The 17506-nt window shown below is 39.8% G+C and overlaps 1 protein-coding gene across 3 annotated transcripts in view; it reads right to left on the reverse strand.

Annotated features, from left to right (window-relative positions):
• SERPINB7 (serpin family B member 7) overlaps nt 1–17506 on the reverse strand; it is a 43933-nt gene that overhangs the window by 15523 nt on the left and 10904 nt on the right. For 2 of the 3 annotated variants that reach the window (XM_066352697.1, XM_066352695.1), the window contains exons 2-3: nt 3367–3552; nt 449–499 (exon numbers count right to left, since the gene is read on the reverse strand). In XM_066352697.1, coding sequence (XP_066208794.1) covers nt 449–499; nt 3367–3534 — 219 coding nt within the window. In that variant the 5' untranslated portion in view covers nt 3535–3552. Of the gene's footprint in view, nt 1–448; nt 500–3366; nt 3553–8819; nt 8861–17506 lie in introns of those variants that run through there. The other variant, XM_066352696.1, reaches the window with a different exon arrangement.

A 17506-nucleotide genomic window follows, 5' to 3' on the forward strand; every position in this document is an offset into this window, starting at 1 on the left:
CAGCAAAGAATGCCACCTAAACTGACCATTTCTTACCTTTCTCACAATAGTGTCTGTGATCAAAATTAATTAAAGGATTTACTAAAATAAATGATTAACCCTAGGATAAAATCATCAACAGAAGATGATGTATTTGCCTAATATGTGTACTAAATAATTAATTTTACCAATGTAACTTGGCTGTGAATATCAAAGACAAAATTAAAACATTTTGTTCCACATGATCATGCTGAAATCTGGCCAACACACAAGTAAAATATTGGTAAATCAATAGTTAACAAAGAAATTATCAAGAATCGTGCTTGAAATGTTCACAATATGGAAATCTGAATGAAACACGTTCCTTGGCTATAAAAGGACAGAAACCAGAAGTAATACCAGTGAGACAGGAATTTTTCTAAATTTAGTCTTGCAATCTGTTTTTCTAAAAAGAAAACATTGCCTTTACCTGAGAATTAGAAGAATTTCCACGTCCAGAGACGGCATTGAAGTGGAGTATCTGCAAACAGGGACAACGAAAGCAGTTATCAGTTGGGCTGAACAAGAAAGGACCTGGAGAAAGAAAATTAGGCATAGAGACTTCATGGTTAGTGTCTGTGAGCGTGCGCACACGCACGCGCACAGAAGGCGGAAATGTGCAGCTGCCCTACTGACCTGGTTAAACATGGTTTGCTGGAGAAAGTGTAAATTGGGGGAGTGAAATCAATGGCTACAAATGAAATGTGTTTATTAATTTTAGCTTACTCATTCTGCAGGAGTCATTGACTACTCACTGATGGAACCTGGACAAGGATGTAAAGTCAAACAAAAAATAAATAAAAACTTTGCTAACTGAAGGTTAAGGCTAACCACGTGGCACCAAAGCATAAAATGTTGAAATCGTTTTCAACTACCTAGGAATTCCTAAGTATGAAGCTGAATTGGGACTTAGAAGATATAATTTTTGATCTTGCAATTATTTAAAATTAAGCAGTTTTCCATTTTTCCTAATGCCTTTTCTGAGGTAACTCTGGAACCCAGACAATGAACCACCAGAAATCATTCTTCTTAACTTTTGAAAAAAACTTTAATAAATAAGAATATTTGACATTATTCTTTATTTCTAACTTTACTTCATTTTGATATTAATTTGGTTGTCTTTTCTGATATTTCTAATTGGCTTTTAGTAAACCAGACTGGTACAATATTAAAATGATACATATGTTTTTATATTTTTAAAAATTCTAAGAAATTACAGATACAATAAAAATACCACTATAGCTGAAGATGAATAATAATACTAGTAAATATTTAAATGAGGTAGATATTAAATAAAATTTCAAATAGCATATTTGTCATAATTTAAAATTCTAGAAGTCTTATAGTTTCATATACCCTATAGAAAAAATTTTTAAATTTTTTATATAATTGATAACATATTCAAATGATTGCAAAAAGAGGAAAATTATGGGTCTATACAATGTAAGAAATTTCAGGATATTAATATTAAGGGTTAAAAGAAGATACTATGAGTCACCTATACCTCAGTGGGCTTCTACCTGTGTCTTCATGCCAAATTACAAAATTATTATATCTTCCCACAGAAGTGGTAGAACAAATTATATATTATAATGATGATTTTTGTAATGTTTTTGGCAACCCCAATTGTGTTGTAGGAAATATAAATTTGTATAGTTTTAAATAATACTATACTATGAAGCCATGATTTAGGATAAAAACTTACAGCATACTCTATTTCAATGGAAATGTTATGTGAGAGAGAAGAGAGGAACAGGAATTTCAAAAAAGGGGAAAGAAATTTTTTTTTAATTTTATTAAAACAAGAAAGTACAGTAATAGTAAAATTAAATTAAAGAAAAATGAACTTGAACACACTACCTTGTAAATAAATATGCTCTTCTGGTTCTTTCACTCAAATGACAAATAACTGCCCAATCACACTAACTCCACTGAACCTCACTTATGCCGATTCTGGGCTTTAATATTATCTGGTAAAGGAGCCAGGCTTTGCAGAGAGTAGCTGACCCTTCCTTGAACCAAGAAAATTCAAGACATGTCTGGAACATCATGCTATCAGTAGGCCAAGATATTTTATAGTCATCTAGAAGAATTTATTTAAAAAGAAAAGTTTAGGGAGGTTTGTGCTGGCCCAACTGTAACCATTCGAGTGTCAGAAAGAAAAACACAGTTGGGTCCATGGTAGTGCTTAAAAGAGACATATAAATGGATGCCATAATGGGGCTAATTGGCTGGCAAAAGAGGTGACACTTCCCTCCACATGAGCCTGGGCCTGGTGTCTTTTCTGCTCCTGAATTTCAATGACAAATTCTTGAGAGGAGAGAGGGAATCTATGACCATTTCACTTCCCAGTGCTGCCTGGCTCAGGACAGCATACAGAGTGAGTTAATAAGCATTTTCTAAAGGTGGTGGTGACAATGTGATGACCATCCAGGTAAGCGGCTATTATCTGGAATGCCCTATTATGTCATTTGCGCCCAGGTCACCGGTGTTTAAACTAGGGCTTTATTGGTGTGTCCTTGGAGCCCTGCTTTTTGATCCCTATCTACTACAGCAGGGGTCTGGAACTTTCATGCACACCTAGAGAATTTATTAGAACACAGATTGCTGGCTCCATCCATCCCCACAGTTTCTGATTCAGTAGTCTGGGTGGAAGCCCAAGCACTTGAGTTTTTTTTTGTTTTTTTGTTTTTTTGTTTTTTGTTTTGTTTTGTTTTTTCTTTCTGAAGCTGGAAACGGGGAGAGACAGTCAGACAGACTCCCGCATGCGCCCGACCGGGATCCACCCGGCACGCCCACCAGGGGCGATGCTCTGCCCACCAGGGGGCGATGCTCTGCCCCTCCGGGGCGCGTCGCTCTGCCGCAACCAGAGCCACTCTAGTGCCTGGGGCAGAGGTTAAGGAGCCATCCCCAGCGCCCGGGCCATCTTTGCTCCAATGGAGCCTTGGCTGCGGGAGGGGAAGAGAGAGACAGAGAGGAAGGAGGGGGTGGTGGAGAAGCAAATGGGCGCTTCTCCTATGTGTCCTGGCCGGGAATCGAACCCGGGTCCCCCGCACGCCAGGTCGACACTCTACCACTGAGCCAACCGGCCAGGTCCCCAAGCACTTGAGTTTTAACAAGTTCTCCAGGCCATGCTGATGCTGTTGGTCTGGGAGACACACTTCAAGAACCTGTCCTGCGGAAAACGACCAATGCCACAGCTCTGGAAATACCCGTGCTGTCTCCCAGCTGACAAAAAGACCTGTGAGCTGTGTACCTCCTCCCCACCTGGGACTGTTGCATTCAAATATATTAAGGGAAAACAAGCTGCCCTGAGGATCCACTGCAGAAGCCAGCCCCAAGACTGACCTTGTCCATCTGGGCAGCACAGTCCCCCCGCGCACCCAAGCGGACCATGGCCAACGCCGTGAGGATGCTCAGGGAGGAAAAGAACACATTTCCACTGCCTTGGCTGTTATCCATCTCTCGGAACAGGTTGAAGCAAAATTCTGCATTTACCGCAGCGAGGGAGGCCATCGTGAAACGGAGCGTCACCTGGAGAGGAATGAGGAAATGAAGTGAGTTCTGAGTCTTTTTTCTGTGAATATGATGGGTTGTATTGTCTTCTACTTTTTAAACACTTCATTTCTTCAGCCGTGGATGTGACCAGCAGTAACTTAGAACAACAATAACAACAACAACAACAACAAAAAAAAGTTTCTTTTGTCCAGTATTCTTGCTGCCAACATTCAAAAACTATCCCTTCTGGCAACAAGGTTATACTATGCTCCTTGGTTTTACCTTGATATTCTCTAGTGCAATGTTTCTACATTTCTGCCTATGGTCTCATATTTTATCTAGGACATATTCCCATGTCTCCTTGATGTGGCATTTCTATACAGTGGCCTCTGATACTTTCATTGTCAAGTCCTAAGCAGACACACTCAAGGGGCCTATTCTAAAATCACCTCATATTTTTAAGCTGAAATAAAGCAGAAGTGCTGTTTGCAGTGAAATAAATATTACAGCACTAGACAGTCTATTAGAGGGGTATAGTCATGGAGATTTAACATAGCATTTCCTTACCCATTCTCTCCATTATAGCCTACATAAACATCCTTAGAATAATCATACACCTTAACTTTTTTTTAGGACCATCCTAATTTCAAACATTATGCATCCTTGGTCTTATAAGTGTTCTTATTATTTTCAAACAATTTTCTGATTTGGGGGGGAATGGAAACGTAATTACCATATTATGTGCAATAGCATAAACATTCACAAGACTTTTCAACATGGAGATCTGTCTCTTACTAGAGAACCTAAGGTATGACAGCAAGTTCAGAATCCAGGATGAACATGTGATTATCTTTGAACTCTTGGTAATGTTGTTTCTGCCCCTATCGTGAAATTCTTTGGGGAATCTGTTTTGGTATTTCTTTGTAGACTTTCTCCATAATATTCAAACTATTCCAATGCCACAGTAGAAGTTGTTTGAGACTAGGGAAATTAACATGAATGCTCCAAATTATTCCTCTGGAATATTCTGTGATATCACACCTGATGGTTTTTACCAGTCCCAAGACATGTGGATTCTTAAGTGACCCAGTCCTGATCCCAACCTTACTGCTAAGAGTTGTATGAATGGGTCAAATCTTTAAGCTCTCTGAGCTTTAAAGTTTTATCTTTTTCAGTGAGATGATGGATTTACAGGAGAGAAAAGCATGCATCCTTCCCCCTTACCCCTGTAAGAGGACCACACCATAAGATCAGGGCATTTGGCATCAGAGGCCAGGGCATGGGGTGGAAGCAAAAGAGGGTCAGGAGGAGGGACATGCATGTGGTTTAAAACAAAAACATTCTAGCATCAGCCCGGTGTGTGGAAGTCCTGGGTTTGATTCCCAGTCAGGGCACACAGGAGAAGTGCCCATCTGCTTCTCCACTCTTTCTCCTCTCCTTCCTCTCTGTCTCTCTCTTCCCCTCCCACAGCCAAGGCTCCATTGGAGCAAAGATGGCCCAGGCGCTGAGGACGGCTCCATGGCTTTTACCTCAGGTACTAGAATGGCTCCAGTTGCAATGGAGCAATGCCCCAGATGGGCAAAGCATTACCCCCTGGTGGGCATGTGGGGTGGGTCCCAGTAGGGTGCATGCAGGAGTCTCTCTGCCTCCCCGCTTCTAACTTCTGGAAAGAAAAAAAAATTCTAAAATTGGCATCATGTTGATTTTGTTGAAGTCGCACAAGGTCAATGCCTTTCAAAATAACATTAAAATAAGTTTTCAATTTCTATTTTACCAAACGGGAGCTTGAGTTTAAAAATAAAACTGAGAAACAACTCCCTATTATGCCTGACCCCATTGTAGATGGTCAGCGGGTGACAGCTGCTACATTTGTTATTCTCTAGAAAATGACGTCGGCCTAGCATGCGGAGGACCCGGGTTCGATTCCTGGCCAGGGCACACAGGAGAAGCGCCCATTTGCTTCTCCACCCCTCCGCCACACTTTCCTCTCTGTCTCTCTCTTCCCCTCCCGCAGCCAAGGCTCCATTGGAGCAAAGATGGCCCGGGCGCTGGGGATGGCTCTGTGGCCTCTGCCCCAGGCGCTAGAGTGGCTCTGGTCGCAATATGGCGACGCCCAGGATGGGCAGAGCATCGCCCCCTGGTGGGCAGAGCGTCGCCCCATGGTGGGCGTGCCGGGTGGATCCCGGTCGGGCGCATGCGGGAGTCTGTCTGACTGTCTCTCCCCGTTTCCAGCTTCAGAAAAATGAAAAAAAAAATAAATAAATAAAAATAAATAAATAAATAAATAAATAAAAAAAAAAAAGAAAATGGTCACAATCTGTTCTGTCCTGAACAGCAACAAATTGGATATTTCCAGAGTGCGCGGATGACTCCATATTCTGCACTTTGGTATGCCAAGCTCTGAGAACATCAGTGAGGCCCAAGGCCAAAATGAGACTCTCTTTGAAGGTCAAATTCAGTCAGCCTTTAACTCACTATGGGTCCCTCTCTACAGTTATTCCGCCTGAAAACACAGGTGAGAAAGGCACTCACACTACACACACCCTTGACTCCAAGAAAGAACATCTATGCTCTTTTAATAACTACCCAGAAGATTTTTAACTGATTGCATGTTGAATTTAGTGAGCAAATTGGCAGAGTCTAAAACTCCCAAACTTTTCAGGGACTCAAAATCACATTTTACATCTGAAAAATAAATATTACTTCTAAAAGATAAAAAATGATAAGATCAAAATTAATGAACATACAAGTAAATACACTAAATTGTAGCATAAGTTGATTTTTATATTAAGTTTATAGCCATAAAAAGTTCCTTAATTTTAGGGAGAAATTGTGAGCTAGATTCTCTTGAAACAATTTCCAAGATTTCCTATTGATTGTTGAAAATTACAGTAAATGAAATTAATCATTCTTAGGAAAATAACTTTAAATGCAGAGTCACAACCTTTTTTGGCTCCTTTTTTATTTTTTAAAGATTTTATTCATTTTAGAGAGAAGAGAGATAAAGAGAGTAAAAGTGAAGGGGAGAGGAGCAGGAAGCATCAACCCCCATATGTGCCTTGACCAGGCAAGCCCAGGGCCCCAAACCAGCGACCTCAGCATTCCAGGTCAACACTTTATCCACTGCACCACCACAGGTGAGGCCCATAATAATCTTTTTAAACTATTTACGGTGAAAATTATATTTAATAGAGAATTGTGGGGATGTTTCAATATATTTGGTATATCATAGAGTCTTTAAAATAAGACTTGAAGATTTTTAAATGACTCTGTTTGGGGACTGGACTGTTTGGTCCAATGGGGTCTGGAAGCTGCTTGTTTGTACCATATCCCAAGGCACAAAAACACACTTTTTGACACATTTTTCTTTGGTCAAGCTCCAACTTGTCTTGATGCTTTACAATTTATATTTTACTTTTTTACCAAGAGGTACCTTTCAAATCATTCTTTAAATCACATTCTCAGCAAAAATCACAAATTTTCAGTTTCTAAATTTTAGTGACTTTTCAAAAAACGTATATGCAAGAGAAGAGACACTGCACAGACATCTGTGTATTTGGGCATCAAGTATATATTTTTTTATCACTTAGGTAAGTTTTATGGCAGAGAGACCATACTAGAAAAACCATCATTACCAAGAAATATGAACCGAGACATTCCTAGACCGTTATCAATTCTGAAGAAATGACTTTTAAAATGATAAATGGCATTATATAATGTATCATTAAGCATTCTTGTTCATACATGTTGAAAGTAAATAGCAAAAAGTATGTTTGCTTCACATAATTGATTTTATAAGCTTTATGCAGATGCACTGTAGGCGCCAGAAATGAAAGCAAGACTATTTTCCTTCTCATCTGACATAAAGTCTGAATCTCCGCAGATAGATAACTGCATTCAAGGTTGCCTGAGTTCGTTTTACACCCAGTTTCCATCAAGTGACAGATAAACATTACGTGGTACCAAACCTGTGATTTTTATTTCTCCTATAATTTCTTTTCACAGCAATTCTTTAAAAAAATCAACAAGCACCTGATGACTTGGGTCCTAGCTAAATAACTAAAGGAAAGTGAAAAGAAAAATAACTTCTGTGAAGCTACAGAAAAGACGTCAGTAAGACGCTATTCGGAATGCCGCTGTCCAGACGTGACGAGGAAGGAAAATTCTTTTCATATGGTAAGAACTTGACTTTTGATTAATTTTATATTTTTCTAAAAGCATACCATAGTCTCAACTTACTTCTATAAATATTTTAGCTTAATATGTTGATATGTAGTTAATTTATCATTTTCAAGTGAATAAAACTCATGAAGGATTTTTGATCACAAACATCAGACTTGAGATCTAGAAGTCCGCGGACACCTGAAACCTATTTCCTTACTTACGGTATATTTCATTCAAAGACATGTTTTACCCCTTCGTTGTTAACAGAAAAGGATAAATATTTAGTCACTAAAGAATTTTTTACAATCTAATGAAAAGAAAAAGAAGAAAATTTTAATAAAGCATAAGAAAAACCAGGGACAAAACACGTTCAATAAAACATGAAATTACAATGATAATATTTCATGTATCCAAGCTTATTATACTTAATTGATAAATTATGTACCAAAAATATTTGCTCAAAATATTATCTAATCTTAGAATAATTTTGTCTGTAAAAGAAAATAATCATATTTTACAGTACATTATTGAGATGGGAAAAAAACTATTTATCAGACCAAAATACACAGATTGGAGAAAATATAAATAACTACTATTTAAAATGTTTAATTTTTATTGTTACCACATTAGTTAAATGTAATGCTATAAACAGTTACTCTCTTGCAGAAATATTTCCAAACACTTATTAAAAATGTGGTTATCAATATTGATTAATCCCTAATCAGATGTGTATTTTGTAATGCAATTCAAACAAAGTTTAATTCTAACCTCAAAAATTAATATATTTCAACCTACAGTGCCTTCAATAAGATCACTGGAAATATGGACTTTAGATTTATACATAATCCTCTAAATGCTATTTATTGTTCCAAGAATGGAACAGGAAGTGTTCGACTGGTCTCTGACCCCCTGAGCGGTGATGCTGCCCGCAACGCCACGTACAATCAGCCACAGACAAAGCCATAGAGACAGAAGCTAAAAACAGGACGAGGCAACACTTTTGATATTGTTTGATGAGTTTAGACTCTCAGATACAAAGAAGCAGTCATAATTAATGCACTTCTCTCTTTCTCTTCTCTCTGTCTCTCTCTCAAAAGGGTCTGGCCAAACTTTAAGTTGTGGGCTTGAGAAATACTTACCTTATTGTCTTCATAGAGGAAGTTAGTCACTGGCTGGGTGAGTCTGGAAGACTTCCCTGCACGACTCTGAAATATAAAGCCTCTGACTCAGACACTCCCTGCTTCCTTTCATGATGACCATGGCAGTCTTAAATAATGCCATTGAGAAGGAATTGTGCTCAGACACCTTCTAGAGCAAATTAAAAGTGGGTAGAAAATCAGCTACAGATCCGATTCAAAGTAGTCAAGTACAGATTTTTAATAAATCAAATTTCAGCATGGAATTCTATCTAATTTGATATTACCATCACATATAGTATGTTTACATAGTCCATGCAGATATTCATACCCTGTGGTACTATGGGTATTTCTATCTATGGCAAGTTCTGCTTCTCAAATTCAATCACTGATTTTGGTGATTGTTTGTTTGATTGATTTCTCCTCCTCCAACTCTGGTATCTAAGGAGAACTATGGTGGAGCCTACCCTCAAGGCTGCCTAGTCTAGCATGTCTACATTTAATGATCACAGAGCAGCATCCGTGCAGTCCTAGAGAAATGAAGAGAGCAAAGTGCTGGAAAACGAAGTGGGGGAGGAAGTTGGGGGGAGAGGATTGCTCTGGCCGGGGGGCGGGGCTGGAGATGACTGGGCTTGCAGGAGAAAAGGGAGCTTCACTGTCTCAGGGGAGAGAGGCTTCACTTTACATGGTGTTTCTGACTTTCCCTTGCACACTACTCCTACAAGCATTTGCCCACCTTGCCTTTAACTGTATGTTGTAATGCTAAAATGGAATATCCTGGCCATTTGAAAGTTCTCTAAGGTGAATATTCTATCAGAGGGACAGACGTGTTTGGACATATTAGACCCCTGGGGAGCTGTCCACCAGCATTGAAAGGAACACATTACTGATGGGAACACTGAAAACTAAGCAAACACACACACAAAATTTAGAAAACATGATCATGAGTAAGTCTAGAGAAAACAAAGATTACGCAGTGGAATGTGTATCAGACCAACCCTTTATCGTTCAGTTGTGGATAATATTCTCTTTATTGTAATGATTTAGATGTTACATATTGAGCTGAACAAAGTGTATGATGTATCTCTGTAGGGGCATTAGGAGGAGATTGTGAGGGGTGGGTGGGGACTGGAGTATCCAAAAGGCACATACATGGTCCTAAGGTCTCTAAAAGGAAAAAGCAAAGAGGGTCAACGTTGGTATGTGTGTTCTTTTGTTTGTTTGTTTTTTGTTTTTTTAGATGTCTGGAGGAAGATACAAGAAGCAGCACTAAAGGAGTTGAGATTGGAGATAAGTACACACCCATGAAAGCATCATATTGAATCAATCATATCTCAATAAAGTGATTTAAAAGAGAAAAACAGTTGAGAGTTGCTGACCCTGTTAAGTGGGAGGCAGAGTGGGAGGGGGAGGGAGGCGGCTGCTGTTTTACATGATAAGCTTTTTGGTCTCATTTGGACTCCTCCCCTATTAGATCATATATGAACTTGGAATAAGCAAAGGATAAAATACTAAATGGAGGTGAAATCCCAGCTTGGTGACACTACCAGCTGTGTGACCTTGAGCAAGTAACTTCATTCTCGGGTCCCTGTTTCTATAGAATTTGGATCAATTGTTTTCATTTTAAATGCAGGCATGTATGAATTTTATATATGTATGTGTGTATGGAAGTATCTATTCACCAGCGTGGCATCTAATGCAGAATAGACCTTTAGTGATTTTCCTGCTTCCCACCTGCGCTCCATGCCCACATGGGCCGCGTTATATTGTACTTATAGTACAGAATTATGTTTTATCCTACAGTATAAGAAGCTGGATCACTTCAGTCACCTTTATAGACTAGAGCATTTTCCTCACAGAATCTGGGCTCTTACTGCTGTTATCCCTCTCCTGCGCTAGTTGATCCCTCTGAGGCAAATAATCCACAGATGTGGTCGGGAGCATTTTCATCACAAGGGTGAGGAGAGCTGTTAGGAGTCAAGGGCAGTTATGAGTGAAAGCTCAGAGTCAAGAGCAGGCAGAGGCCATGGCTAACAGCATGGAAGTTGATGTGTGGAAGGAAGGGCTGAGGTGACTAACCTGACCCAATCTGCCTGGGGCTTTCTTGGTTTGGGCAGCAAAAGTTCACATCCCTGAGTACCCCCGCCCCTGCAGTCCTGGTGAAGTGCCCAGGGGGTGTCTCCTCCCTCCAGCCAGAGAACCCAGAGCTTTCCCGGACCAGCACTTGCCTTGGGCACCCCAAATCTGTGCTCCACACCATCACACAGTTGTTCAATTCTCACTATCTTAAGACACAGAATATATTCCTGACACCCCTTAAATATGACCCCATCTGCTCACTGATACCCAGAATTGCCACGATGGGAGACGTGGGGTCCCGTACCAGTTAGAAGTCAGGCTGAGGAGCCAAATCAGTCAGGGTGAAAACAAAACAAAACAAAAAAAAAACAACACAATAGGGTTCCCGGTACAAAAAGATCAAGCCAGGCCAGATTGTGTTTTTAAAGATGCTTAGGTAGAAGGGCAGGCCACGTTAAGGAAATGTTCGCCTCTGCTTACCTCCAGTGGGGAGGGAGAATTCTATTGGCAAAAGGATGAGGAGGGGGAGGGGAACTTCAGAGGTTCTGGCAATGTTCTGTTTGTTAAACTGCAGGCATATATTGGATGTACTTTGATGCAACCAAGTTATATTTCATAATTTTTTAAGTCAGTCAAAAACATATAAAGAAATAAGACACTTCAGAGATAAGATCACAGCTCTTGGATTTGTGAGAGCCAGTTTTGATGGAAGATGGGTTTGGGACACTGAACCAAGGATAAGCAGGGTAGCAGTGAGGTGAAGAATAAAATGCCAAATAAAACCAGGAGGATTGACGGACATGACACATGGCAGAGACCAGGGCTCAGGGCATTCCCTCCAGCAGCTCCAAAACTGAGCAAGAATTCCTGGGGGGGACATAAGCAGCCTCCCCGGCAGAGCAATCCCCCAGAGAAGCCACCTGAAGAGATTTCAGGCTTCTGCATGTGATCATTGGACATTTTCTGTCTTTCTCGAGATTAGTAGTGAGCTTATCTCTCCCGAAGGCAGCAGAGATGGGAGCAGCCTGTTTGAATATGCAAATCGATACTACAGTCACACTGCGTCTGGTGGTAGCAATGATGAGGATCTGATCTCTCCCCAAAGTGATTTGCTCTCACTCACAGAGAAAACGTTTCCCCACGCACTTAGGAGGGTGGTGGTCTGATTAGCCACTCTCTAATGAAACCAAGCAAGCATTTCTAAACTGATTTTTTTCCCTAAAATCCTTAGAATTGGGTTTTAAAGGCTGACCTTATGTACAGTCTACACCCTGCACAAGCACCTGCTTGTTGACATGTAGACCAAGTTCCTGGGATGGTTTCCCTGTGACTCAGAGTACATGTTATCCCTAAAGGACCTTATAAACATTTAGCCCTTGCACCAGGTTTCAAAGTAGCATCTGACCTAGGAGGTCATTGTGAGGTTCATTCAGTTTGTGTGTGAACCAGACTGGAAGAGGTAACGTGCCCATCTCTGTTCTTTTCAATGCCAGTTGGTTTCCTGTTGCCAAACAAATGTCAGGGTCCATAGCATTTATTAGCCTGTCTCAGAACATACCCTCTGTTTGGGAGAGGGAGCATCGCTCGACTAAAGCAAGACTAAACTGTGAGTTTGGTCTACAATTTTACTGCAATATATCCTTCAGTTCTTTTAGACTAATTACTTCCAACCCTATCCTGTGTAAATGCCTGGCATAGGGACTTAGAATCAAATTTAATAGAATATTTTCATCATTCCTCAAACTCAGAAGTTCATCTGGACCCCAAAGTATTTGACAGTGGCTTCTCTTTGTATTGTTCTCCATGCTTCCCTGACTCCCTCTTCTTTCTGGTTTTCTCTGACTTGGAATTTTCCAGACAACTACCTGCCAGGTTAGTCACCTCACCTGGACGCTTACCTGCACCAAGCAACTTCAGCTAGGAGCTGAAGAGTGGGGTGTTAATTCATTCTTGTTCCCCTGCCAGCCTCTTCCCCACCCTTCCAAGCTGGCAATGGAAAGTCATATTAGCAACAACCAGACTCTCCCTGCGATAATACAGACCAGAGTTCACCGAGTGGGTTTTCCTCTCAAAAAGAGGCCAGGCGTAGACCAAGGTAGGTTGGGACTAATCGGTTGCTGGCCCCTTTACCATTAGAACACACCACATGGGGCACACGTTCCAGTCTTGGCTCCAGCATCACATCGCTGAGCTAGAAGCTGCACCCACCTGTATCTGCTATGCACAGAAGGAACAGCAAGCCTGGTTCTTCTGGCTGGATGCTTTCAAAAGCATAGCCAATGCTCACCCAGATGACCGAGTCCTCTGTTGTGAAAAGCTATTGGAATCTTTGGATACCATCATCCTATAGTTGCTTCTCAATTTTCTCTAGCTTTGCCTCTTTTCCAGAACGAAGGGGATCCTGGGGATTATCCAAAATCAAATATCAACTAAAGTAGCCTGAAAATTAATCCATCTTAACTTAGTGGTTGCAGTAATTTTTCTGATGGAGAAGGTTTTTCTGATCTCTGTATTCTGAGTCTGCTCATTGGCTAGACTCAAGTGAACCAAAATATTTTTAAATGCACAGTCTGTCTACTAGCCACCTCTTGTAGGTATCAAGGACTTTCAAGTGGTAAAATAGCTAGTAGGTAAAAGGCAAGAAACCTGAGTGACACACAGCTGGATAATCCTCCTGGATTATCTGCCATTATTAAAGCTTTCCATCATTGCTGTCTCCTCCACTTAAATCCAGCCAACCCTTACACTACCGCATTCACAATAGCTTACTCCCAACTAACTGACCCCAAAGTAACATATGTCTGAGACGGAAGCTCAGCTATGGGAACTAGCATGTCATATACATTCTTCTCCCTTGCCGTGCAATGATCACCATGGGCCTTACTGGTTCCTGAGCACATGAATTTTAATAACCTAAACTTGACTGTCTCTTGTCCTCACTTACTTACCCATGGTCACACGGTGTACAGTAGCTCATCACCCATCACCATCACAGACGCCTCCGGGTTTCTCTTCCGTTCCAGTGCCCTTATCCTCATCCTCAGTCGCCCGGAGTTTGAGAATCCCCCACCTCGGTCTTGGAGAGAGTTCCAGGGTCCCCACCAAGAAGGCTCCCCAGTGCCTTTACAGACCCCAAGCAGGGGGCAGAACCTTCATTTAGTCCCATTAAAACAAGAAGAAAGTTCCTTCCCCTCTCCTATACCTTTTTGCCAGAATCTAGCAGAGATGTTTACTGCACCTACGTCCTTCAGAGCTTATCATCGACACAGTTTCTCTGACTGATGCTTATCCTTGGGACCAGGCAAATAACAGAGATTCTTCTGCATTCTTGCATTCACCCACAGCACCCACAGATACCCACACATCATAAACATCTTCCTTGTGGTCCCTTGCCTCAGTGAAGTGAACGATTGTAAATAGGCACTCTGGGGGACGAGCAAGTCATCATACGGCCCATTTCCTCTACAATTGGAACTTGGTTATCTTTAACACTGTATATGAAAGTTTCATCTGAAACATACTCTACTGATATTATCTTCAAATCAACCACTAGCCCTACCTTCTCTTTAAAGGTATCATATAAAGTGAATTAAAATGTCTATCATTCCCAGCAGAAGACCTTGGGAAGAAAAAACCAAAATGGTCTATGTAGACCCAGAGCTCCACAGTGTGGATGTCCTACCTACTCAGCGAGCAATTGCGTAAGTAGCCAGGGGAAACCCCAGTGTCTGGCGCGAACACTGCTTTCTCACGGTCACCCTCGTGCTAACTCTACAAGGAAACGGATGATTTTCCCCGTAGCTTAGATGTCATGACTACCAATTTTGGAAATTTTTAATTTGGGATCATTCTCCAGCTACCTGAACAACAGTTCTTTTTGTTTTTTTGAAGATTAAAAAAAATATTTAATCAAGTTTAATGTGGAGGTTGCCACCATTATCAGACTAGGAGACTCCTTCAGGTCAGAAACCAAGAACTGATTCCTCTTTCCTCCAGCATGTATGTGATAGTCTCAGCCTTAGCAAGTGTTACACAGATGAGTAAAGTGATCTACAGAAAAATAAGTGTTATGACAGAAAGGCAAGCCGATGAAATCTCTGAGGAAGACACAGTTCGTGGGAAGTGGGTCTCACAAGTGAGCGAGTATTTGATCTGGAACTTGGAAAACAAAGATGAGAAACATACCAGGGAGAAAAGCCTGAGCCAAAGCCCACGAGAATTAGGTACATGATGTGTTCTGGAAAGAGCTAGCAAATACCTAGTAAAGGTAAGGTCGAGGGGTGGTGGCTCTTCAGGCTCTGCTGCCTGCATGGATGAGGATGTCATGAACAGGGACCAAGAATTTGGCACCTAGGTGTATGCACGACAGAGGAAGAAGAAATAATAAGTTCTGCTTTGGATATGTTGAATTTAAAATGCCCATAGGACACGCAGCTGGAAAAAGTAACTGGAAGTTCAGTTCTGTATATAGAAGTGGTTGGTGATAGAAACATTAATCTGGAGCCTTTCACGCATAGATTATAATGAAAACCATGATTGAGATTCCCAGGCAGAGAGTCCAGAGCAAGAAGAAGAAAAACTCATTGGGAAGACTCCTTGGGAAATTCCTACATTTAAACCCTAAGCATAACAAGGGTGTGGAGAGGCAGAGGCAAGAGGTGAGAGGGGTGTAGGGAAATTGGAATGCAGATCGACAGGCCTCCTAAATTATTATTCTTCTCACAACATTGAACTGGCTTCTACTCGTTGACGTTAAGATGTTTTTCACCTTTTCCCCCTGAAGTTTCTCTTTGCATAATTGAGATAGGGAAAATTAATTGTTTATAATATATATATTTGTGGCTACTTTTTAACCTTCCCTTTTGAAAAGCAATGAATTCATACATCATTTCTGCTTTTTATTTAGGAGCACTATTTTTAGAGGTAATTATTAAGATCCATCAATAAGAGTAGCGATAAAGTGTTAGTTAAGAGAAATTTTTTCCACATCCTAAAATATATTAGAATATCTCCAGAAACTGGTCATTTGTGTTTTATTTGTTTGTTTGGTGTATTATTTGTTTGTTCTGAACTGCAGAGATTGAAATTTTGGTATAAACTGTACTTACCATATCTAATCCTTCTAATCTAAGTTATCTATTAGAATAAAATCTTGTAGTAGCAAGTTCCAGGACTTAATTGCATGTTGTGTCATGGTTAATTTATTCTAAATGCTTTGCATGTTAGGTCTATTTTTACTTCTTGACCGTAGTCCTTGTTTCACTATGAGCAGGGCAAAAAGAATTCAATTAGTCTGCATTTGTATTTACATGTAAATATTTACCCTCCCTTTCTTCTCTCTCTACCTTCTCCACTTTCTTCTTCTTCTTCTCTTTTTCTTTTGAATTAAATAAACATAGCTTTCCCTTGGCAATCAATACTGTGATGTAGTATTCTCTTTAGACACTTAAATGAATGCAATCCCTGGAACTTCCTAGTATCTCTTCCAATCAGAATTCCAAACACTGGAGGCCTGAATGGCTTCACTTATTTGTGCCATGTCATATCATGTTGTCATGATCGCAATAGAATAGCGAATGGTAAATTCCCAAAGGACTTAGTCATCACTATTGCCTATTCACGACCTTTTTTATTTAAACTTTTTTAGTTCTATGATATTTATGAATACACCTAGACAAGAGATTTCTTCCCCCAAAAAATATAATTCTAATTTCTTAAGAAGCAAATTAGAATTCCCTTTCCACCACAGAATTTCTACTTCCCAAATAAATGTAATAATTGGTCTCATTTGATTTTCTGAACTATATTTTTCCACCTTGTCTTGAATATCATTATCTGTCATGAAAAAAATATTTTTTAAATCTCCAGATTCATTAAGCTTCACTCTTTAACAATTGCAGTGGCCAAGTTAAATGTAAATAATATTTTTTTTCTGTAAGCTTTTATTTTTTTATCCTTTAAAATCATTGTTCCATTCTTCATGGCTGCTTTAAAACTATAATTTAGCTGTGTTCTTCTACTTGCAATGTTATTTTAAAGTCTCCACATAAATTTAAATTAATTCTATAAATTCAGTGGCCTAGGAGGGAAACATAAATCTAATTCTATTTTTTATTAATAGGTAAAGGCAAGTTTAGAGATCATTTAAGTCTAAATCTGCCATTTTGCAATATGAAAAAACTAGGACTCAGAAAGTTTGTGCTTTTTTCAAAGAAGATGTGGTTAGAACTGCTTTATATGATAAGCTCAACATCTGATAGAAAAGCCATGGACACAATTTAATACCCATTTATAATAAGAAAATTTTAAAAATACTTAAAAGAAAAAAATGCCTATTATCTTTGCTACTCCTGAGCATTGTACTGACTGTATTAACAAGTAATCAGAAGAATGAGTAGGTCGAAAAAATATGTAAAATAATCTGTATTTGTGGATGATGTAAGAATATACCTGGAAAACCATAAATAATTAATGATAAAAGCAAATGAAACAATAAAAGAATTCAGTGAAGCAACAGGTATAAAATTAATTTACAAAAGTCAATAGAAAGTCCAGAGTTACACCCAAATGCCCAAGAAAAGTTAGAATATGATGAAGGCAACATCTCAAAT

This window comes from Saccopteryx leptura, chromosome 11 (genome assembly GCF_036850995.1).
Source record: "Saccopteryx leptura isolate mSacLep1 chromosome 11, mSacLep1_pri_phased_curated, whole genome shotgun sequence".
NCBI lineage: Eukaryota > Metazoa > Chordata > Mammalia > Chiroptera > Emballonuridae > Saccopteryx > Saccopteryx leptura.